The 25,886-nt window shown below is 46.3% G+C and overlaps 1 protein-coding gene across 2 annotated transcripts in view; it reads right to left on the reverse strand.

Annotated features, from left to right (window-relative positions):
- Positions 1 to 22,602, reverse strand: part of PTPRO (protein tyrosine phosphatase receptor type O) — a 132,905-nt gene extending 110,303 nt beyond the window's left edge. For both annotated transcript variants that reach the window (XM_081209851.1, XM_081209849.1), the window contains exon 1: positions 21,893 to 22,602. In XM_081209851.1, coding sequence (XP_081065977.1) covers positions 21,893 to 21,985 — 93 coding nt within the window. In that variant the 5' untranslated portion in view covers positions 21,986 to 22,602. The remainder of the gene's footprint in view (positions 1 to 21,892) is intronic.
- Positions 22,603 to 25,886: the final 3,284 nt, after the last annotated feature.

Genomic DNA, 25,886 nt, shown 5'->3' on the forward strand with positions numbered 1-25,886 from the left:
AGTCAGTCACGAAATTAAAAGATGACTGCTTCTTGGGAGAAAAGCAATGACAAACCTAGACGGCATCTTAAAAAGCAGAGATCTCACCTTGCCAACAAAGGTCCGTATAGTCAAAGCTATGGTTTTCCCAGTAGTGATGTATGGAAGTGAGAGCTGGACCATCAAGAAGGCTGATCGCCGAAGAATGGATGCTTTTGAATTATGGTGCTGGAGGAGACTCTTGAGAGTCCCATGGACTGCAAGAAGATCAAACCTATCCATTCTGAAGGAAATCAGCCCTGAGTGCTCCTGGAAGGACAGATCTGGAAGCTGAGGCTCCAATACTTTGGCCACCTCATGAGAAGAGAAGACTCCCTGGAAAAGACCCTGATGCTGAGCAAGATGGAGGGCACAAGGAGAAGGGGACGACAGAGGATGAGATGGTTGGACAGTGTTGTCGAAGCTACCAGCATGAGTTTGACCAAACTGCGGGAGGCAGTGGAAGACAGGAGTGCCTGGTGTGCTCTGGTCCATGGGGTCACGAAGAGTCGGACACGACTAAGTGACTAAACAACAACAATCAGGCATTTGGCTGGTTAACATTCTATGACCTTTCAAATGTGTTGTGGGAGCAGGGTTATTGGTTTGTTTGCTTTTGTTTCATTATGTATTCTGCACCTTTCTTTTTGTATTCTTATGTTGTGAACAATTACTAGGAAGTGACCACAAAATTGCACCTGCAGCACCAGGGAACAAGGAGTGAGTGAAGATTGGCATCAGGAACAAGGGAAATTTTCGGCTGAAGGGTGGTATAAAAATTTAATAAATAATAATAATAATAACCACTACCAGTGCCTTCCCGGCAACCCCCTGTTTGTTTCCTTCTGCTTTTCTGTTGAAGAAGGCTTTCCATTGTTCTGGTCTAGCAAAGCCTAGCCCAACAACTGAAACCTGCCTCCCATAAATATCTGACCAGCAGACAGCAATTCCGTAATAAGAAAGGTTTCCCCTCCCTGCCTGTTGGACCTCTTCTCTGATGAAGCCAATCTATAATACCCTTGCTGCCGTTGGCAAATATCATTTTAGCATTTATCTCCCCATGAGGCGGCACTCATGAATAACACCTTCCATTACAGCTCCTGCCCGGCTGCAAAGATAAGAAGCTACCCATCTCTGCCACCCCCTCGCCCCCATTTATTTTAAAATGAAAAGCAGATCACGCATCACATGTGTTTGCTCGACGCCGAGTTCTATTAACAAGCAGGAGGAAGAATTACATCAAGGCCGCAAATCCTCGGGTGCGTGGTGGCAGCGGGTGGATAATAATGGCTCTTTTTCTGAAAGCATTGCATTCTCTTCCAGAGGTTGGAAATATGCACACACGAAACCCCCGCAAAAAGCTTAAGTTGTAGACATGACAGCATATACGTCTTGAGCTTTGATATTGCTGTTACACACATTTCTCTCCTGTTCTGCAAACTGTTAAGATTCAAGGTCTGTGATGGGCACGACGCTACTGTTTTGTTTACAGGGATCTTCTAGCACACTGTTCCGATTAATTCCGAGAGTTCTGCATGTTCTACCTGCCTTTCAAGTTTCCTTGTTTTGTTTTTAAGTTGTCACTTGTTTTGAACCGCTGTCAGAGTTGGCAGTTTGGGAACCCAGCCAGGAAGCAGGGAAGCCGATATGCAGGGATTGGTGGCATTCTAAGAACTTGGTCTACACCTCAGCACCCAGAGGCTTAGATCAAGGAGCCCTGTTGGCATCCGACATCTGGCTCCTGCTAAACTAGCAGCTACACTCAAACCCTCTGGCTGTCCACAATGTTAGTGCTGAATTGCAACACAGCCAGCCTTCTCCTTCCTAGTGGCTTAGATCAGGGAATGGGAGCCTCATACCCAGGGGCCAAATGCATCCATCCAAGCCTCTCTATCTGGCCCTCTGGACTCTCTCCAGGCCAGATCCCTCATTGACCTTGCTTTGAGCTTTCCTTGACCCTGCTTTGCCTTGAAGAGTTGGACACAACTAAATGACTAAGAAGAGTTGGACACGACTAAACAACAACAACAACAACAACAGTTAGGATCCATTGTGTGGTTCCCAGTACCACAAGTTTCCCAATTCAAGGCCCCCCTGAATCTTATAAATGTGCCACGATGCCTCGCACATTGTGTGTGCCCTCCTTGACAATGACAATGAGCACCTTGCAGAGTGAGTGCAGCTCCCAAGTGAGATTCGCCAGAATTCAGAGATGAAATCACAAAAGCCAAAGTTCCTAACGTCAGTTCTGGATGACGGCAATTGGTTTGAACTCTGGCCCCAAGCATTCTAGTGCCAATGAAGAAATTAAAAGCAGCTCGGGTTTCATTATGCAAGGAGGGATGTGGGGGACTTCCATCATAATTAAAAGTACACAATGGGTGTTTTTGTTTTGTTTTTTTAAAAAAATGTTTTCTACTCCTTTGTTGCTGTATCATGAGATATAGGTAATAAAAAAAGAATATTAGTTTGCATATCCCTGGAGTCTGCAACAAGGAGTTAGTAGACACCATGGCACTCTCAAGCACACGTACTTGCCAAGGCCTTCTTTTAAACATTTTTAAATTATTTTCTTTTTGTTTTTTTCCAGCTGGTGGTGTCTGTTTTGTGGGAGGATTAGCCACTCTCTTTTTTACTGTGAAATGGGTATTTTTGTAGTACCCATAGCAATTTATTAGATTTACAGATGTGGCCACAGGCCCAAGAAATTGAAGGACCTTTTTCTAGTCTGTGGCTTTCATAATATGATAGAAAGTGTATAAAAATTGGGATTTGGAAAACCGTTATAAGGATATGCAATGAAATTCAACTAAGGGGAAACGAGGAAGTTGCTTTACAAAGTTAATAACTGTTATTTTCAATAAGGTTATGATTTATGTTTGTTATGTTTGTTCGTTTTGTGTTTTTGTTTGTCGTTAATATTGTAAAAACCAATAAAATTTTTGGAAGGAAAAAAAACATAATATGATAGAAGGCTGTACAGAAGCAAAACAACCCATTGCAAGTAGTCTCATTTTTAAAAACTGAAGGTGTTTTCATTTAATTCACTCTGCTCCAAAACATGTTGGTGGAGGGTGGAATGGATTCATGCCAGTCTGCCCTAACTCTGGGCATTGGGCACAGCTACCAAAGACAATTGCCATTCTGCACAAGAGCTTCCTTCTCTCTCTGCAATCAGAGCTGTCACCAAAGCCTGCTCCTTTATGACTGGACAGAGAGGGATAGTTGGGATCATGTATGAATGAACTAGTAGAGGATTGTAGACATGTATGGATAGCAGATAGCAGGTGTTGTTCAGGCTAAACAGATGTTGTTACCGGGATCTACAACGATGATGGGCTGCATAGGAATAATTTAAATATAAAATTGGTACGTATGTTATGTAACCCCCACGAGAAAAGGGAGAGGACCATGTGAACAGCTGAACCAGACAAAGTGCTCACCATCTGCAGTTTTTTATTTAATAGGAAATCCAGTTTATAAGCAATTAAGAGCTGCTTTCCATGATTTCTAGGAAGTCATAAAAATAAGCCAATTTATTTATGATGCTCGATTTCCGCTGGTTCCCCATCGCTTTGCGTGTGTTCTTCTGTAAAATGTGGCTTTTGGCAATGTAAACATTACGGGCATTCATCAGCCAGCCACTAATTCTTGTTCTTATTTATTAAATTTGTATACTGCCCTTCTCCTGAAGGTTGTTGGACTCTAACTCACATCTAGCCATTCAGCTGGGCCACTAGCCAAGGATAATGGGAGTTGTAGTCTAGTAACATCTGGAGAGCCACAGGTTCCCTGTCCCCGCATTAAGAAGTCGTCAGTATGCACTCACTACTGCAGGAGTAGACAGACACCAGTCTCATTAGATCATCTCTCTCTATATATTTGCCAGAGTCCCAAGATGAGAGCAAAGTGCAAAAAGACATAGTTAGAAGTGAACAGGGTGCCTCCAAGCACATTTTCTGAGCCTAACAATTTATTTTCAGTACCAGAACCAAAATGAAACCACACATTTACAAAACCTTCTGCTCCTTCTTAACCTTCATCATCCCAGCAACCTAATTTAGGTGGCCAAAAAGAAAACATGTCTTTTTCCTATGGTTAAAAACAGTGGCAAGTCAGAAATCTTTGCTGACCTAGAGATCTACTCAGAGATCTACCAGGAAATACTGATCTACCCCTGCGCTAATGGACTCTGGAAGTTCCACCATGGTTTTTTTTTTTTAAAAAAAAAAAAGCAAGACGAAAACAGACCACTCTTGTTATAGCTTTAATGAGTGTTTACCAGCCAAAGCCAGAACCTTCCATTTAAATTTCATTTTGAAGATGAATGCAAATGATTGTACATTAAGCGAAGAGTACTTCAGAAATGATTTCTAACAATACAGGTTGGGGGAGCTTCAGAATTGCCATGTGAGCCAATCAACCTGAAGTGCACAACAGCAGAGAATCGTATTAAATTCCAAGTGCTAGATAATAGTCTTGTGATGTGCAGGTTGTGCTCTGCTCCCATTGTTATGCAGTCATTACCAGGAAATTACAGAGCTCTGGATATCCTGTAAAATAGTTACCTTTCCCTCCAACAAGCAATTGAGGGTTTCGGCATGGAAGCGAGTGGAAACAAAAGACGAAGATGTCTCATGTGGTACTAGAAGTCTTTTGTTTACCCACAGATGAGCGCTGTGATATCATCTGAAATGGAAGCAATGCCATGCAAATGCTGCTAGAAGCAGCTAAAGGAGTTTCAGTTCGTGCAGCAAAAACACTTTACTTTTAAAAAAATTGTTTTCCTGGCAAGGATCCACCACATCCAACTGGGCAATTAGAGTTTCAAATGCTCCTCTTCTCAAAGGAGCTAAGGACGAGTGACTGTCCAGCTGATGGACCAGGGGGAAAGCCATGGCAACACACTTTCTACAAATGGGCTGATCCTAAGCAGACAAACCAAGCCACAGAACTTACTTCTAAGTCTGCCAGGAGCTGCCAAGGCAAGAACCAGAAGCCCCCAGTTCTGTCCAAAGATGCCCTGTGGGGTGAGCCTTGTGGACTACAGGCCAGAATATCTCCCCTAGATCAAGGATGGGGAACCTGTGGCCAGTGTGGTGTAGTGGTTAAGAGTGGTAGACTTGTAAGCTGGTGAACCGGGTTCGCGTCTCCGCTCCTCCACATGCAGCTGCTGGGTGACCTTGGACCAGTCACACTTCTCTGAAGTCTCTCAGCCTCACTCACCTCACAGAGTGTTTGTTGTGGGGGAGGAAGGGAAAGGAAAATGTTAGCCGCTTTGAGACTCCTTCAGGTAGTGATAAAGTGGGATATCAAATCCAAACTCTTCTTCTTCTTCTCCAGAACTCCACCTACCATCAATCCTAGCCAGCACAGCTAACACTCAGGGCTGATGGAGTCCAGTAATATCTGGAGGGCCAGAGGTTCCCTACCCTCATTAAAAAGGGGTGAGAAACCTCTGGTCCGAGGGCCAAATGTGGCCCTCGAGATTCTCAGGTTGCTCAGCTGTGATGTGAGCTTGGCATCTTCCAAGCTCAGCAAGTGACTGATGGGCGCACACCAATGAACCCAGTTGTGCGTTTTTTCAGCTTGCCCTTCTCTCTCTCTCTCTCATTTTGGGGTGTTTGGGGTTATTTTAATGTCCTCATCTATGCTTCTTTCCCATCTTATTGGGGGGGGGGGAAATGCAACATGAAAATAGTTATGAAACTACTGTGCAATGGCATGCGAAAGGGCCAATCAGTACCATTTGCTCATAAAAAGCACCAGAGACTTCTTTTTTCTTTTTAAGCATGGAAAGGAAAGGTATATTGGAATTAAACTCGGGTGCAAACTAGATAATACAAGCATGCACTTAATGCATATTTGTAGCTTTATCTTAAGAGGAAAGAAGTACTAGCCATGTGGGGTTCTGACCTGGGAATGTGGTATTGCAAGGGGGTGGAGTATTTGAAGAGAGTTGCTCATGTGTTTTTTTGTAGAGTTTATGCAATGTGCACTATTCAGAATCAGAACTGATACAGCATGCAGTTCTGTGTTTCATTTTTAAAAAAACAAAGTCTGGAAGTAGATCACTTTTTTACAGAAGTGAAAAAAATGCACACAAAACTCCCCCCCCCCCATCCTATAAAGGTAAAGTAAAGGAACCCCCGACAGTTAAGTCCAGTCACAAACGACTCTGGGGTTGCAGCGCTCATCTCGTTTTACAGGCAAAGGGAGCCAGTTTTTCCAGGTCATGTGGCCAGCATGACTAAGCTGCTTCTGGCGAACCAGAGCAGCGCACAGAAATGCCGTTTACCTTCCCGCCAGAGTGGTACCTATTTATCTACTTGCACTTTGAGGTGCTTTCAAACTGCTAGGTTGGCAGGAGCTGGAACCGAGCAACGGGAGCTCACCCCGTCACGGGGATTCGAACCGCCAACCTTCCGATCGGCAAGCCCAAGAGGCTCCGTGGTTTAGACCACAGCGCCACCTGCGTCCCTCCCCCAATCCTATACAGGGAGCAAATTCCATTGGAAACAGTGGAGCTCACCTCTGAGTGAGAATCCATAGGCTTCTACTGTAATAGTTCACAGATCATAAGCTTTCCCCAAACTGGTACCCTCCAGATGTTTTGGATTACAGCCATCAGACCCAGGCAGCATGACCAATAGTCAGAGATGGCAGGAGTTTTCCTCCACAGTATCTGGAGAGCACAGCAAAGCTTATGAACAGTTCGGTCTTTTGGGTGTGGATGCTCTAAGTACCCACCTCCTTTCCAAGGCAGGGTCCACCAAGCCAGACCTTTGCAATCCTTGCAAATCAGCCCCAATGGCTTTATATCTGGGTCGTGGAATACAGTTTAATAAATGACACCTGATGGGTTCAGTCAGAGGCAAATATATCTGTCTCTTTCCCATTTTGTCTCCCTTTTCAAAATCCATATGGATTAAGTAATGCGTGATCACGATTCTGGGGCTGTTAGGCCAGCGACTAATTTACTGAACTACCCAAGCAATGAAGGATTATTTTATCTAATTAAGACGAAGCACAGTATTTAAGTCAGGACATTTGCATTAAGCGGGCAATTCTGAATTCTAAATACTGTTGCGTCTGAAATTATGCATGTTAATCTTCTCCCTGTACGACAGTGTTCTACTGACACATATTATAAATCACTTCCTTTAATGCAAAAACCTGCAGAGCCTTTCCCTTAAAACAAAAAACAACATCAACAAAAAACCACACACCACAATTTTGTGGTGAATAAATGGAGCGGGCATGATCCTCACCCTCTGTCTATGGTTCTCCAAGAGACCCCAAGGGTATGCAGCTGATTCTGCTGCTAGGCTGAATGCACTGCAATAGGGACCCAATTATTTTCACACTCCCTAATGGCCTGCTCCATTCAAGGCCCCTAGCAGACAGAGCTCTGCACAGTGGGCACCGCACCCCGGCAAAGCTTGGGTAGTTGGAGGCACAGAGAGGATGCAACATGCCTGTCCCTTTAGGGCCTTTGTCGAATATTAGAGAGAGGAGGGGGTGCTGCTGATTATTGGCTTTCCTGGCTTGCCATACCAGGAACTGCCAACCGCACTAAAAGTGGCATTCTGCTTTTATCATATGTGGTGGACTTGTAAAAGGGTAAAAGAGTATTGGGAAAGGATATATAATGAATTGAAGTACATTTTTTAAAAAAAGAGTTCTTTTCGTTGAGGATAATTCTGAGGGAAATTCCCAGGTGTCAAAAAAGACTGCTTATGTACGCTAGTACTGCGGCCCGTGTTTTGTTAGCCCCAAAATGGAAAATGAGTGAGGTCCCGACCAAAGATGAATGGCAGCTTAAACTGATGGAATGCACGCAGCTTGCAGACTTAACATATAGAATAAGAGGACAAGGAGAATGCACGTTCAAAGAAGACTGGAAAGTGTTTACTGAATATATGGCTGAAAATGGGCTTAGAACTCATGGGGACCTTGGTGTAAAATCCCATCATCTTAACGATAATGCTCAAGTATCTATTTTATGGGCCATCGATTTGTTCTCATGTAGAGGAGAACACATTTGCCTACCAGAAAGGTTGGGGGTGGCTGTGCACGATTAATGGGGAGAATATACGTAATCCACTCAAGACTCTGATACAAAGACCTAAACAAATTCATTGCAAAGGCTCTCATGGGGGTGGAAGAGGTAAGTGGGGAAGGAATCAAAAGCTCTTCAGGGAAACTTCGAAGACTGGGTGCAATAATTTAAAAGATTTATTTTTCTCTAAGTCAGTGTTTCCCAACCGGTGTTCCGCGGCACACTAGTGTGCCGTGAGACACCGGCTGGTGTGCCGTGGGAGGGAGGCGGGCGAGAGGCGGCGGCGAGAATCCGCGTCGAGCCAGGGCGGCTCCGCGGTGGTGGTGCCGAGCGGCGGGGCAGCGCGCGCAAAAGGGAGGAGCGCGAGACAGCGGAGGAGGAGGAGGCCGGCATGTCCAGGCAGCAGCAGCAACAGCAGCAGCAGCAACTCCCGGCGACGGCTCCTCCTCCGCCCGCTATCGCAGCCGCCGCCGCCTCAGCTGCCGCCGCCGCCTCAGCTGCCCTCGCTCTGCTGCCTCCTCCCACCCCGGCAAGGGGGAGGGAAAAAACGTTCACTTTTGTGCGTCCCTCCCGGCGTGACGCTGCGCGCTGACGTCACGGGGCGGGGCTTTAATGGTGGTGTGCCGCGAGATTTTTTTCCGGTAAGCAGGTGTGCCGTTGCCCAAAAACGTTTGGGAAACACTGCTCTAAGTGGCCAGCAAAACTGAAAAGCATGGGGCCAATTTCTGTGAGACTGTGAAGTAATAAATGAAAGTGCCACTAAGTTTATAGAGGAGAGCACAATCTAATTCCAACTTAAGCAGCTCCTATGCAGATATGGCAGTGGTTGCGCTTAGTTCCTGGGACCCACAAGTAAGCCTGGATGCCAGAGAGCTTGTAATGGGGTCAGGGAGTATTGTCTTATCTGCTCAGGCTACCAGCATATATAGCAAAACATTAAACCTTAAAAAGCTTCTCTATACAGGGCTGCCTTCAGATATCTCCTAAAAGATATATAATTACTCATCTCCTTGACACTTGATGGGAGGGCATTCCACTGTAGTCCAAGCCACTGAGACTCTTGGGCTTGCCGATCAGAAGGTTGGCGGTTCGAATCCCCACGATGGAGTGAGCTCCGTTGCTCCATCCCAGCTTCTGCCAACCTAGCAGTTCGAAAGCACACCAGTGCAAGTAGATAAATAGGTACTGCTGCGTCGGGAAGGTAAACAACATTTCTGTGGGTTCTGGTTTCCATTACGGTGTTCTGTTGTGCCAGTAGCGGTTTAGTCTTGCTGGCCACATGACCTGGAAAGCTGTCTGTGGACAAGCGCTGGCTCCCTCAGCCTGAAAGCAAGATCAACACTGCAACCCCATAGTCACCTTTGACTGGACTTAACCATCCAGGGTCCTTTACCTTTTTACCAGAGGGTGGGTGCCGCTACCAAGAAGGCCCTCTGCCTGGTTCCCTGTAGCTTTACTTCTCACAGTATGGTAACTGCCAGAAGGCCCTCGGTCCGAAATGATTAAGTTTTCAGGCAACAAGTGAATGGATAATGGAGCCATGCCAGGTATTTCTACCTCTGGCTTCACACAGACCATCCTAACCTACCAGATGATTGAAAGTCTACAGTGAGGAAGCCTCAATGCGTAAGCTGAAGAGACTCTTCAAAGAGAGATCCCATAGGTCCAAACCACCATGTATTCATCACAGCTCTACAGAAGCAGGATTGATGGGGAAGACAATGAGGAATACACACTTTGAGAGTCATTATGTTTGTTTTGATTATTTCTCTTGTTTGTTTCGGTTATTCTGCTTACATTTCCTGCTCAAAATCAAAGAAGTGCTCTCAGAAACATAAGGCTTTTTTGCGAAAGGATTTGCTAATCCGTTATTTGCTGCTCTCACTCATATAAACACACATGCACCCTCTAACCTTCTTGAAGACGCATTGTTCTCTTGTAGAGGAATCACGGGGCTCTGTTGTTTACTTAGGGTTTTCACTTGGAGAGAGTCTAATTCCAAGGCCCTGATAAGGGATGTTTTACACCATTATGTGGCGCCAGCCTCACATCTGCCAGCAGTATACTCTCAATGGAGAGCAGCAACTAATCCTGGTTTTCTGATGAGTACTCTCAGGTTGCATGAGGAACATTTCCAAATATACGAGCTAGCATTGGGGATGGACCATTGGCCTGATGCAGCAGGATATTCTGATGTTAATTACATCCACACCCTCCAACATTCCTCAGATGAAAATAGGGACATTTCTCACTGCCCCCCTCAAGAAAAATTGATCCTCCTCGACCTCTGATTTTTTTGTCCCCTCACTTCCTGTCAGAAGAAGGATGAGTGCTGGCACCACTACACCAATGGATAACATGCCCTCAACCATCCTAAGAAAACCCCTTAATCCTGATTCTATGTTACAATGGTACCTCAGGTTACAGGTTACCTCGGGTTAAGAACTTTGCTTCAGGATGAGAACAGAAATCATGCAGCGGCCGCAGGAGGCCCCATTAGCTAAGTGGTACCTCAGGTTAAGAACAGTTTCAGGTTAAGAACAGACCTCCAGAATGAATTAAGTTCTTAACCTGAGGTACCACTGTATTTTATTCTTGGTAGAGTCACAAAAAGAAAAACACACACACCGATAAATAAATTTTAGAAATGGGCAAGATGAGTTGCAGATGCACAAAATGTTTATTTTTAAAATCAAGACTTCTTGCGCTCTGCTGCACTCCCCCTTTCTTCCCGCCCAGGGCGGCCCAGTCCCTCAGAGCAGGTGCCTCACACAGAGCTGGGCCTTGGAAATGGAAGCCTCTCCTGCTCCTTGCCCTCTCTCCAGCAGCCCTGATGAGCTGCCCAAGGGAGAAGGCTGGCAGAGGCAGCCATGGAAAGGCATGGATGGCTAATGAGAAGCTCCTTCATCACTCCTGCCTGGGACAAGAATCAGCTCATCCTCTTCCCTGAGCTCAGCAGTGGCAGCACTGGTGGGGAAAACAGGGGCATTCTGGGATCAAATTGGAAGCTGGGATGGCTTTCATAATTCCAGGACTGTCCCTGGAAATTCGGGGAACTTGGAGGGTATGGCATACTAGTCAGGAGGGGGTCCTGGCTTCCCAGCAAACCACCTATAGTCATGCTCCACAAATCACAGGCAACAGCTAGCGGTCTCTGGCAGGGGTGTATATTGGCTGGCAACAAGAGCAGCTAGCCAATGCCATGACGCAGATGCAAATGAATATCCTGCTCTTCCATCAGCCGGGTGCTCAGAAGCCTGCAAACAATCTACAGTAATTTGGTCTGGCTATTCTTTCTCCTTCCTGTACAACAAGCTCTCCTTATAATATACACAGTTACATGGTGGAGGGGTGATAAGGGCGGATGGACTACTGCAATGTGCAGCTACATTAAAAATGAGTCCATACATTTGGCTTCATTTCAAAGACAAAGTCATTTCCCAGCACACGGAGATTAGCCTCTCTCCTTGCTTTCGGTATTACATTTGCACATTTCTGGGCTTTTTTTTTTTTACTTCATTTCAGATCCATCGCCAAGCTGGAAAGCACTGCTTAAAGATTTTGTTTCAACCACAAAATAAGTAATTCAATAATCCTAATACAAAAGGGATTTATTTCATTTGTTGGAAAGAGTAATGCGTTTTCCTTTTTTTTTTGTAAAAAGAAGAAGGGATCATTTCGGGTTTTGCATATTTAGGAGATAGAACAGGACCGCTGAGTGATGATATAGGTCTCTCTAGCCCAGTGATGGCCAAACTTGGCCCTCCAGCTGTTTTGGGACTACAACTCCCATCAACCCTAGCTAACAGGACCAGTGGTCAGGGATTGTGGGAATTGTAGTCCCAAAACAGCCGGAGGGCCAAGTTTGGCCATCACTGCTCTAGCCACACCTTCAGCCCAACGTTTCAGAAAATATTTTGTAGGTACCAAAAATGCTGTTCAGCCAACAACCATGTGCTTTGAGGTCACTCCAAAGGCCCCATCAATCAAATGTGTTGAGTTTCATTGTGATCATCTGACACTCATTCACTTCTGTTTGTTATGAGGCTGGCCAAGACATACTTAATTTCAGAAAGCCATTGGTTAACCTGACCAATCTGATTTTATTTATTCTCATGACATACTTTATAGGTTTTAGGTCTCTGGCTAGCTGGCATTGGTACATCATTTAATCATTTAGCAAAATTTATATACCACTTCCTAGTAACGAAACCTCTAAGGAGTTTATAAGAAATTAAAATTCTCGATAAAAGCAGTTAAGAAGAAGTAGTTAAAACATATGAAAGACATATTAAAATCAACAGTAAACTAAAAAGAGATCAAAACACAACAACATCTGGGCAGGCTAGCCTAAATAAAAAGGCTTTTGAGCAGGTGCTGAAAATACAGCGAAGGCCCTTACTTAATGTAGATTTATTGGCTTTTAATTTTATCTGAAGTCAATTTGCACTGTGCTTGATACAGACACAGTGTTTAATTGTACAGGCACTCAAGGGCAAACCAGAAGAGTAAAGACAGAAAATTATACAGAAATGCACCCATAAAATGTGATGTAGAATATGTAACTGGTAACTAGGTATCTACACATAAGAGGGCTGCTACATCAGCCTGGAGGCCCATCTAAGTCCAGCACCTGGTTCTCCCAGTGGCCAACTGGGTGCTAATGGAAAACCCACAAGCAGGACCCAACAACTGGTATTTAGAGGCCTTTGAGGTTCGAGGGAGGATCAACTGGGATCAGAGGACAGAAGGAATCCAGACAACTTGTCATTTTGCCAGGGTGCTGTCAAGAGTGCCACAGAGCACTTACTTTCTGCACAAGCGAAAACTTCTGGAGAGTAGCCCAGACCTCCACCTCCTCCTCAGCAGCAAATGACAAGTGGAGCATCACTGCCAGCCAGGGATTATGAGGCTTAGAGTCATGTCTATGAATCCCCAGAGCAAAGAGGCAATTGCCATCAGTTCCTGCCTCTGGGAATGTCCGCCACCACTGCTGCTTCCAACCCTCTCCTTGTTAGCAAGTCGTCTCCTTCTTCTTCCCTCCCCCCCCCCAGGAGAAGCAGGGCTGGCAGAGTGAGCAGGGAGTGGCAGCAGCTGGGTGCAAGCCAAATTTGGGCCAGCATGCTCAAGGGAAGGGAGTTGTGGGAGCTCCACGTAGGGCTGCTTTCATTGAAACCGAGGCGTTTGTGCTTCTTTGAACATCCCTGCTTCAAACCATCACCCAAGCCTTCGGAGTCAACACTAAGCTGTTGCCTTCATCATCTTCTGGCTTGCTGTGCAAGGAGGGAGACCTGTGGCTGTGCAGATGCTGTTGGACTCTCAAACGTGGGTCTGATGGGAGCTGCATTCTCACAATCTCTGGAGGGCAACAGGCTTATCCATCCTGGCCGTAATGCTGCACACAGAGTATATTTTAACCTCAGTGCATAGCTAACCTCTGGAATTTGCTCCCATCAGAGGCACTGATGGTCACCCACCTGGATGGCTTTAGAACATTAGATCAATTCATGGAGGATGAGGCTGTCAGTGACTCCTAGCCATGATATCTAAGCTCCACCTCCACTGCCAGACGCATTATGCCAGGCATAGGCAAACTCAGCCCTCCAGATGCTTTGGGACTACAACTCCCATCATCCCTAGCTAACAGGACCAGTAGTCAGAGATGATGGGAGTTGTAGTCCCAAATCATCTGGAGGGCCAAGTTTGCCTATGTCTGCATTATGCCTTTGAATACCAGTGGAGAGAGTGGCTGTTGCTCCTGGGTCCTGCTTTCAGACTTCCCACAGGTATATCTGGTTGGCCACTGTAGGAACAGGATGCTGGACTAGATGGGCCATTGACCTCATCCAGCAGGGTTCTTCTTATGTAGCTCTGCACTCAGGGAGAGTTCTGGTGTCAAGAGTAGGTGTCAGCGGCTGGACTGAGGAGGAATGGTGTGTGGGATGTGAAACACAAGAGCAGTCAAGTACAACATTCCTAGAGTGAACATGTTTACACACGGGAAGGAATGTTTGTCCAGCCAGCAGGTAAACTTCCTGTTTTCTTCTGGGCTGGGACAGACTTCCTCTGCATGTGACTAGAGGTGGGCGTGGCCTCACCTGTGCAGGTAACAAAAGCATAGGACTGGCCACCATCTCTCTCTCTTTGACTACAAGCATCGAAGAAGCAACATCTGTTTCGCCAAAGATGCTCTCTTGGCTTCCAGCCAAGAGAGGACAAAGGGACTGTCTCCTTATGAGATAGTTTCCAGGTGTTTGTTACTTTTCTAAGCTAAGTCTGCCTTCTGGGATCCGATTGTGAACAGAATGTGAGTAAACTCATTTTATACTTTTATAGAAGACTGTGTCGTGTCTTATCTTTTATGAGGGAATAAGGGGAAAATACCAGAACAGTTGTTATAGAGGCTTTGGCGAGCCTGAGCAAACGCATCCGCTGTGAGTTTAAAAAGGGGAATGTTAGTCTGCTAAATTGTGAACTTGTTAACACAAGTTGGAAAGGCTATAATCGAACAATCTATCCTCTCCTGCATCCCTGAACATTCCCACTTGGTGGAGACTGCTCCCCTCCTCCTACACCACACAGAGAAGAGGGAGACAGTGTAGATTTACAACAGTGGTTTGCAGAAGGTCACAGCGCAGAGATAGATGAGGGACAAAGCTGAGGAAAAATGGGAGAAAAGGAGGGGAGAAGCAGAGCCAGAGCAGCTGGTTGACACATTATCATTAGAAAGCATTCCAGACCACCACAACCCCTTCTCCCAGCATTGAAAGTAGGAGAGCAAAGAGCTAAGAGGCAAGCCGCCGTAATAGGAGTGGTGCTGTTGACGATTGAGAAGGGAAGGGGGTGGAGATTACTCTGAGCAATGCCATTACTCCAAGTGGCTCTCTTTTGAAACCTCTCTCTGTGAATATTGAATAAAGGACTTTGGTAAGAGTTGTTCTTGTCTATTTATCCCTGGCAGCCTGCCTGGGGGTGGGGATCAGATTCCCTGACGCCTGACAGTAGGGCACATAGATATAACTTGGCTGAAACAGACTCACAGGCCTGTTTAGACCAGTGGAGCAGAGCTTCCTCCCTCCAGCACAATGAGATTCTCTTGGCTTTAGTGTTCCCGAATATCATAGGAGCCCAACTCCTAGGGGCTGAGGTCCCTTCACCCCCTGCCCCCCACAAAATATTTGAGGGGCATGAGACTCCCAAAGGTGGATGGGCAGTGCCATTCAAATGGGGTGCATGCGCCGCATTTTGTGTTTGATTACCTAGGGCGGGTCTTACCTGCCCCCCAATATTTTATGCAAATTGGCATCCCTGCCAGCTGCTTTCTGCAAGTTTCATGCTTGTGCTGCTGAATCGGAGGTTTACAGGACCAGGATTTTAAGCAGAGGACACACCCATTTCCAAGCAATGCCAATGATTAAGGCTTAGTCATGTGGAAAATGACCATCACCGTTCTCTCTTGGGGAAGAGATCGGGAACTCTTGGGCGCTGGCTTTTATTTCTTTCTTTTGCATATGTGCCGAACGCTGTCATCTGAGCGCAATGTTAATTACGGCCAATGGCGCAGAGCCTGGGTGGCTGGCAGCTCTCTCTGTAGCAAAGTTTCGTGGAGCGTATGAAATGCACTCCGGGGGAGGGGGGTGGAGGGGGGAAGAAGGACCAACAGGCTCACAGACTAAAATGCCATGTGTAACCAAGCTTGCAGTGTTAAGCAGAACTCAGAGAAATGAATCCGTCAAGAAAATACGCTGACCCTGTTCTATCTGGCTCTGCAGTAATTGGAAGGGGCTGGCGAGGGGGGCAAAGGTAATATAGACGGCACTGGCTCTTTCTTCTATCAGCGTGTCACTGGTGCTGCCATGAGACTGGGAATATGCTGTGAGCACAGACAATGTGATACTCAAACACTCAGCACACTTGACCTAGAGATTTGAGCTTTTTTTTAATAGATAGGGGGGAATAGGTTCCCAAAGACAATAGGGTGTATCCAACTAAGTTAGAATCGATCCATTGAAATTATTAGTCCTAAGTTAGTTGCGTGCATTAAGGGCTGTAGCTCAGTGGCAGAGCATCTGCCTTCCATGCAGATGGTCCCAGGTTCAATCCCCGGCAGCTCCAGGTACAGCTGGGAGAGACCCCTGCCTGATAATCTAGTTTCTCTTCAGATCATATATATCTTTTGTCTTTTGTGGAGAGACCCCTGTCTGAAACCCATCCACTTGTAATATCCAGATTTGAAATTGCAATATTTGGATTTGAAGACTGAAAAAAAAAGAAGGGTTTATAGAAGATAGAATGGTTGGAAATTAATGAGTAAATACTACATTTAGCTGCAGGACAGAGAACTGGAAGTCTTTTTATCTTTCTTTATTTCTCCTCTCTCTTCCTTCCTTTATTTCCTTTTTTATTTTATTTTTTTTCTTTCCGCCTCTGTTCCTTTTTTATAATAAACAATCCCTTTTATTTCAGTAAATAATAATAATAATAATAATAATAATAATAATAATAATAATAATAATAATTATACCCCGCCCATCTGGCTGGGTTTCCCCCTCCCCTCTGGGCGGCTTCCAACAAAATATTAAAATACAATAGTCTGTTAAACATTAAAAGCTTCCCTAAACAGGGCTGCCTTCTAAAAGTCTGGTAGTTTTTCTCTCTCTCTTTGACATCTGGTGGGAGGGCGTTCCACAGGGTGGGTGTGAACTTTTGTATATCTTTGGCCAAGTATCAATAAAGAAACTGAAACCCTTCCACTTTTGACTAAACGTCAATGCCTATTCAGATGTTACCTGGGTGTAGGACTAGGCAAACAGGACCATGCATCTGGCTGATGTCCCTCTCTTCCCAACAGTCATGCATTCAGTGTGGTTGCTTTCAGGGAAGCATCTACATTTGAGCAGCTTCTGATGTATAAACACTGATGTATAGATCAGGACATCTATAGTGCGTAGGTGCTCTCTTGAAGGCATCCCTCCGAAATGTGTGAGTATCAGGGAGCAGACTCAGTGGGGCAACCCATCTCAGGACAGGGCAATCAGGACCAACCATTTACGTTTGATCACAAATAGCTCTGCACATGAGCAGAGCCACAGTTTCCCATTATGTCCGACTCCAGGAACTGTGGCTTATTCTAACTCTAGTTTGTTAAAACCAACTCGGGTTGAATCATGGCTTGATATCCTGGTTTGTTAACCAGTGCATGTCATTTAGATCACATCTAACCATGGTTCTAGCTCTTTAGCTCAGTGATACTTCTAGCAGTCTTGCAGGAAAGACACTGCTATTGTCCTCTTGCATTGTTTGTTGGAAGCAGAGAGAAGGACTCGACTAAGGTTAGCTAGCGTGTGGCTCAGGCAGGATCTGAAGCCAAGGCATTGTAGCTCATGGATTATTTTACTTTTAACATATCTAAGTCATGCATCACTGGAATAGATCCCAGCCAGTAATAACAGCAATAATAAACTATAATAAAAGCTGAAGTATGAAACGAGCCACAATGCAATAAAAGCTAAAAGACAACAGCTAAGACCACAAAGCTGGCCAAAGACAAGTGAAACTCATTCCATGTCACTGGAGAAGACTGTAGCGCATCTGCTTTGCACACAAAAGCTCTCAGGTTCCATCCTCCCTACTTAGAGGAGCTGGGAGATACCCTGGTCTGAAGTACGGAGTCACTGCCAGCCAGTGTTGACAATATGAAGCTTGGTGGACCAGTGCCCTGTTAATGCAGTGGATTGCCAATGCCTCTGACAGCCATTGTTCGACAGCATTCCTTCACTAGCAACTTTCCAGGGGCAGCATGCAATTGGTGAGTGGGACAAGGGAGGAAAGTGGGTGGGGCAAAGGCTGCCAGTCTTTCCTTTGAACAGTGGGGTACATTCCAGCCAGCCACACCATAGTCAGAGGTTTACACACACACACATCTTCATCCTCCATGCAAGAAAGAGCTCCTTTCACAGTTCAAGGACACATTCCAGCCAGGCAGAAGCATTCGAGGGGAGTGCAGAGTAGGACTGGTGAGAGATGAGGTCTTAGAACAGCATTGGGGAGAGGCTTAGAGGGTCACAATTGGCCCTCATGCCTGAGGTTCCCCACCCCAGTTGTGGAAAGAAGCATGTCAAAATGTCCACCTGATCAACAGGTTGAGACAGTCCTCACACGGCTATGGGCTTCCCAACATCCACCAGCAGCTTTTCCAATAAAAATGTCCAAAGCAGCAGTAATTTATCAAGATTTCAGTCACAGAGTCCTACCAAAATGGACACCATGACCTAAAACCTCCCCTCCTCTTCTACAAGCAGCAGCATAAAGGAGACAAAATGATCGGCTCAGAAAGGCCTGCGTCAATAAAAGTCTTGATCTGGCAACAAGCAAGGCAGCTGGACAAACTGGGAAAGCAAAGGGAAAGCAAAGCAGGTGCCATTGTGGAGCAGAGCCTCTCCAGATGAGCAGAGGGAATGGGGGTGGGGATGAGAATAATTCAGAAGCAGGCAATCCTTAAGGTAGGATGGGCATATGTCTCATGGGGTCTTCAAGGTAAGAGCCAGAACACTGATTTGAGTCAGGAAATAATCCCTGATCATTGGCTATGCTGTCTGAGGCCAGTGGGAGCTGGCATCCAGCAACTTTGGAGGGTTACAGGTTTCCAGTCCCTGCTCCGAGTCCACACAATGGCTCCTTCCTGGACACTGGCTCTCAGCTGGGTACAAGCACACCCAGCTGGGTGCAAGAACAATATAGGCTACTTGCATGTTCAATTAGTAATCAACAAGAGTTGATGGGACTGCGGGGAACTGGGGCCTTAGCACAGTGGTAAAAAGTGCATGCTTTGACTGCAAAAAATCCCAGCTTCAATCTCCAGAATGGGCTGGGAAAGACCCCTTTCTGAGACCCTGGAGAGTCACTCCCAATCTGTGTTGACAATGTCAAACTAGATGGACTCAGTCTAAGGCAGTTTCACAGGCTGCATATTTCTCTCCTTCTAACAGACTGATCCTAAGCACATTATGCAGAAGTACATTCCGCTGAAACCAGTTTAGCTTATTTTCAAAGAGTGTGTTCAGGTATGAGCGTGTAAGCCCATTAGCTATGGAAAACTCCTTAGCTGCTCTGCACAGTAGTATATGAATGGAGATTGGGTCTGCAGTGCTGAACGGATAGCTCCTTCTCTCTCAAAACTCTTCCTAGCTGTAAGTTGGTGACTTGAGAAAAAGACATCAGAATCCAGAAAACTCAGAAGCTAATGGGCCTTATGACAAAGCAACTGTTGTTCAGTCACCATTGCCTAATAATATATATGGATAGGGCTGTCACCATGTTTGCCAATATCTGAGGAATTAGGAGACAACTTTTGATCCAACAAATATTTAATATACTAAAAGGTGGAAAGAAGGAAGGAGTTGTTTTGACATAGCAGAGGTGCAAATATTTGGCGCTGATCCATTTATATATAATATAATTTAATCTAATGTAAGTTGGATCCAAGTATGGATGTGATTCCCAATTTTAAAAAATTTCTTTGCAACAAGCTGGAGAAATGGTGTGTTGTTGTTTTTTTAAAAAAATATTGGCTTCTATATTATTTTTTAAAATGTTTGCTTCCCCCCCTTCTTCTTCCCCATCCCCTTTTCCTTGTGTGCCCTGTCTTTTTAGACAGCTCATGGGGAGGGATTGCCTTGTTTTAACTGATTAAGGCACTCTGGAAGGTGGGGTTGAAGCACTCTGATCTATACTGGAAACTAATGAAGAAAAATCGCTAATTTCAGGGACGGGGAATTTGTGGCCCTACAGCTTGTTAGACTCCAGCTCCTATCAACCCCATCTAGCATGGCCAAGGCTCAGGGATGGTGAGAGATGGAGTCTTGGTGGTTTCTGCCAGGCCACAGGATTCTCATCCCTGATTTGTCCCAAGGTATCTTTACTCTTACAACCACAGGCTAATGTAGAGCTGAGCTGAGAGTTCCCTATGAACAACTTTCATCTCAAGATGGTGTGTGTGCGTGTTGAAGTTATAATGAAACTCTGGCTGATTTGGAGAGTGCGGGGGCTGGCAAAATCCACAGAAAGCTACAGAGCCTTGTAGGTAAAGGTAAAGGGACCCCTGACCATTAGGTCAGTTGTGGCTGACTCTGGGGTTGCAGCGCTCATCTCACTTTATTGGCCGAGGGAGCCGGCGTACAGCTTCCGGGTCATGTGGCCAGCATGACTAAGCCACTTCTGGTGAAACCAGAGCAACACACAGAAATGCCGTTTACCTTCCCGCCAGAGCAGTACCTATTTATCTACTTGCACTTCATGCTTTCGACCTGCTAGGTTGGCAGGAGAAGGGACAGAGCAATGGGAGCTCACCCCGTCGTTGGGATTCGAACCGCCGACCTTCTGATCAGCAAGCCCTAGGTTCTGTGGTTTAACCCACAGTGCTTTTTAAACTTAGTATTTCATCCATGGAGATCCACCTGGGTGCACTTTCTTCTGCCAGAATTCCAAAGGGGATTCCAAGAGGAGAGAAATGGTGTCTCTGCTCTTGCAGCAACAGGTGATGGCAAAACTAAGTTTCAAAAGAATGTGGGGAAACACTGGCAACACTGACAGCAAGCAGGTAGCACCCCAAAATTTGATGAGAATTTCACTCGCCTCCAGGGAATGAAACAGGCTGTCAAATTGAGAGGGAGGCACTTCACCTCACCAGGACTATAAAGCCAAGTTATCTGTCCTCACTTCTCTCTGCTTATGGTCAAGCAGGTGTTTTGCATACAGAAGCTTCCAGGTTCAATCCCAGGCAGGGGTTAGAAAGACCTCCATCTCATACCCTGTAGACCAGCTTTTACCAACCTGGTACAAAACACCAGGAGGACCCCAGGTCTGCAAAGGCAGGAGTCAACAATCCTGAAGCAGACAGACCAGTTGTCTCTTCTTTTGAATCAGATGCTCTTTTGGTCTAACTAAATTGACAAGTGGCTTTTAGACTGGGGTATTTCCCAGACCTACCTGGGAGACGTCAGGGATTGAACCCAGGACCTTCTACATGCAAAGCAAGTGTTCTCCGCCTGAGCTGTGGACCTTTCCTACCCTTCAATTCACCAGAGTTGTAAAGAGGAGCAATGAAGCAAACCCTGGCCCCAGGGTTGAGCCAGGAGGGAGTCCAGGAGGGACTCAATTGAACCACCCCACTTCAGATTAAGCCCTGAGATGCAGATTCACCCAGCCCCCTTCATCCTGGCTCCTCCAGGCCAGTCGCAGGAGCAGAGGAGAGCCACGCAACACGTTCCCTTGAAGAAGCACCACAACAAAGACCCGGAAAGCAGCCCACGCACACCTTGCCTCGAATCACCAAACGCACCGCCACCTTTTCCAGCCCTCCATCTCCACCACCAACCAGACAACCAGCCCGGTGATCAAACCAGCCAAGCTGCCCATTTGCCTGCCATTCCTGGCTGACACAAACACAGACACCGAGAGAGAGAGATTCTCGTGGTGTTGAAAGTGACCTCATTTTGCCTTGGGAAGCGGATCCCCACCAAGCGACCTTGAGTGCCAGCTCCTATTAGCCATGCTTCAGAAAAGTCCCAAGCTCGGGGGGCGAAGAGAGAGAGAGAGAGAGAGAGAGAGAGAGAGAGAGGAACACCGTGGAGGATTGCCGAGATTTCTCAATAAATACACAAACAGGGGAAAGAAACGGGGAGGGAGTCTCTTTGCTCCACAGGCACAGGCGCGTTGCACTAGCTCCTTCCACCCTTCCCAGGCCAAAGGAAGAGCGCCAAGGAGCCTGGCCCAGGGAGCGATGTCTGATGTCTGGGGCGAGCGATCTCTTACCTTGAGGAGCAAAACAAAGAGCCACAGCCGGGAGAGGCAGCTCATCGGGGCGCCGCTGCTGCTCCGTCCCTGGGCGAGATGACCCCTGACCATTGGAAAGGGGAGGCGCGGGGGGAGAAGGACCCCGAAGCAGAGCCGCCACGCCGCCTGGATGTGGAGCTCCGGCAGCAAGGCAGCGCCCCGGGAGAGCCCAGAAAAGAGACGAAGCGCCTGCAGACAGAGACACAGAGGCAGCCGGAAGGTGTGTGTGTGTGTGTGTATGTGCGCGCGCGCGCGCCTGTGGGCTCGCCTCTCCAAACTGGGGTAACAATGGCGAGCCTTCTCGGAGCTGCGGCACCGTCAGATCCGCAGCGCAGCCTTCCTGTCTCGCTGGGGGAGACCCATCTCCTCTTTCCCCCCACCCTCCTCGCTGCTCCCCCCTCCTCGCTCCTCCTCTTCCTTTATGGCTGGAGAAGTCCGGGGTCTCCTTCCCCCTCCCCTTTCTTCCTATCCTCCTTCAATCGCAGCTCCGGCGGCTTAAATGGCCAGGGAGCTGACCAGGGACCGGCGATTGGCGCTGCCCAGCTGCTAGCTGCCTCCTTCTCGCGCCTTTCCCCTCCGCCGCTGCCGCCCGCGCTGGCTGTCTCGGAATGAATGGAGCGCCTTCATGCCAAGCACGCCGCCGAAAGCGACGAGGAGACGCCCTCTACCTCGCGGGAGCCTCCGCCCTTCCCTGCGCTCCGCCCCCTCCTGCCTTGACGGAGCCATCCATACCCACGCCCCAGCCACGCTCAGGCCGGTTTCCAAGGGCTTTAGCTCTCCTACCGAGTCGTTATTTGTTGTTGTTTAGTCGTGTCCGACTCTTCGTGACCCCATGGAGGAGAGCAGGCCAGGCACTCCTGTCTTCCACTGCCTCAAGCAGCTTGGTCAAACTCATGCTGGTGGCTTCGAAAACACTCTCCAACCTGGGTCCAAATCTCCAAACAACCGTGACATTTACTGGTGTGGGGTGGAGCCAACTCTCAGCTTAGTTGTAACATCGGGTGTACAAGAGAAGTGTGGGGTGCCAGTTCTGAAATGTTGCACATCTCCTTAGGAACATAGGAATTTGTCTTACACTTTGGTCCACGTTGCCCATTAACCCCATGAACCTGTATCAAGATGCGGGACTCTTTCATTCATTTTAACCTTCCCAAGAGTGAGGTGATGATTGATTGACTGACTGACTGACTGACTGACTGAACAGCTTCTCCAAATGAAAAACAGCTTAATCAGCCCTTATATTTGAATGCCGAATGGAAAGTCAGAAAAGGAAGTGTGACGATGCCTGCGAAAGGGATTAAAGCCAACATATATTAGGAAATGAGAAAGGGAGAGGACACTTCCTTGAGCTCAGAAGGAGAGGTGGGATATTTAAATAATCAATTGGGTTTGGGTGAAATTAATGACTCAGTGTGTCTTTTACCACTTCTACAATGGGATAAATCAGGTATCCTAGGTGACAAGGGACAAAACTGAAAATTATTATGCTTCACCTTTTGTATGTGCTCTGGCACTGGGCTACGGCCTCCCATGATATTTGAGGATCAACACAAAAATCATTTTAATGCATTTTTGTGGCACTGGGTGTGTTGCCCCTGTAAATTAAGGACCGCCTCCCCCCATTCGAACCGAACTGGGCCCTATGCTTATCATCAGAAGCCCTTCTCTATGTGGCCCTTATGAGGCCCTACAGATTCAGAGGGTTGCAAAACAAGAAAGGGCCTTTTCTGTGGTGGCTCCCCACCTGTGGAATGCTTTCCCCTGTGAGGCTCGCTGTTATGTACTGAGTTGAATAGGATCCAAACTGTAGCAGTCTGATTGGTCCTAGAACAATAGGATCCAAATTGCAGCAGTCTGATTGGTCCTAGAACAATAGGATTCAGAATGCAGCAGTCTGATTGGTCCAAGAACAATGCAGCAGTATGATTGGTTGGCAGGAACCACCCAATCATGCTCCAGATATGAGTGAATCCACAACCTGATTGGCTTACAGTAGAATTCCAGAATTAACCAATCATGTGCAGCCCATTGTGTAAATAATGTATATAAAGCAGATACTTTGAGGGGACTTTCATTCATTCCTCCTCACCACTATGAGCTGAATAAAGAGCATGAAATCACTTTGCGACTCTGAGTATATTTCACTCGCCATCATTACAGATCTTTAGGCACCAGGTGAAAATATTCCTCTCTACTTCTTGGCCATTAAATAAACTATAGCCTGTTAAATGTGGGTGGACTCTTGTTACAGAAGGTGCAGTGTGTGTATTTACTGGTAGCATACTTAGCTAGGCTTTATTTTAGAAAACGGGTAATGGGCGGAGGGATTGGTAACAAGAGGCTGTCTGGTTTTCCCCAAGACATTTGTATTTTACATCCCATAACAGGTATGTTTGACAGCTCTTTATATCCGTGCACTTTTCATAAGGAAGATGATTGGCAGCTCTCAAGTGGCTGGCCCGTTGAGCGGTGGTGTTCATATTATTCTTATCATGTCTGGGAAAGCATCAAAATACATGGCGGGGTCTGCTGGCTTTCTCAAGAATTCAGAAGCGCACATTTTCAGTGTTTTTCCTTCTGACCTTTTGGACTTTGTTTTCCTAGCAATCCCTCCCGCTCTCACATATCCCTTTTTTAGGCTGATGACCACAATAGCTGCAATCCTGGCCCAATGAAATCAGCAGGAGTTCTGCTGCTGATTTATTTTCCTTTCTTTTTAAAAAAATATTATATATTTATATTTACTTTTAGGGAAAACACACACAGAAAAAACCAAGAACCCAGGAACCTGCGCCGTAGCCCTATAAAGGACAAATCGCAATGGTGAAAGAAAATGCTAAGTACAGTTCAAGAACAAATATAATCATAAATAGCTATTCATACTGAAGCTAATATGGAGCAAAACAAGGAATTAGGAGGAACCTGTGAATAACTAGTTACTTAGCAGAGGGTAGCTCTAGACCAGAGCTGGCTAACAATAACAATAAATTTATTATTTATACAACACCCATCTAGCTGGGTTTCCCCAACTCTGGGCGGCTCCCAACAGAATATTAAAAACACGATAAAGCACCAAACATTAAAAAATTCCCAATACAGATGTCTTCTATATAAGATAGTTGTTTATTCCTTTGACATCTGATGGGAGGGCATTCCACAGGGCGGGCACCGCTACTGAGAAGGCCCTCTGCCTGGTTCCCTGTAACCTCACTTCTCACAGTGAGGGAACCGCCAAAAGGCCCTCAGTGCTGGACCTCAGCATCCGGCCTGAACGATGGGGGTGGGCCACATTGACTCATGCGCCAACATGAGCAATGTAGCAAAATTAACACCTTTTGTCTTCGTTCCATCCAAAGTCGGTCCTTCCTTAATCAAATCCTCCCTACCCTTAAAAAAAACAAAAATCCTTCATTGTCTTTATATATTTATTTATTTATAAATACATTATTGCATTTCATTTATTTATTTATATTTATATATTTTAATTTCTTATAATAAGAAGTAAGAGTAGCATGTAAGCCCTGCGCTCTGCTACTGAGAGATGGGCTTTCCTTGTAGGAAGGCGGTAGACCCATTGGGGGCATCTTGCCATGGACCGCCTAAAATTTAAAACCAGCCCTAGGGGGTACAGTGTGTTTGTTTAGTGTGGCAAGCAGTTTTCTTCCCGCTCACATGTGTCGTGACATGAGGCATGCAATGAGTTTGCAGCTTGAAAGATTCTCAATCACACTGGATCTGCAAGGAATGGTGGGGTCTCTCCGTACAGCAGTAATGTGTCTAAACACTCAGATGCCTCATGACTTTTTGCTTCTTACACCCTCTTCCCCCCCCCAAAAAAAAACCCTTGTCAGTTACTTTAGTCTGTTGCCACTTCAGCTTCTGATCCAAATCTAGCCATAATCAAGAATGAAGAGGAGAAGACCCAGAAGCAGAGCTAGTTTGGGGCATTATATTTTTTTAAAAGCCTATGCAG

This window comes from Podarcis bocagei, assembly GCF_964188305.1.
Source record: "Podarcis bocagei genome assembly, chromosome: 10".
Lineage (NCBI taxonomy): Eukaryota > Metazoa > Chordata > Lepidosauria > Squamata > Lacertidae > Podarcis > Podarcis bocagei.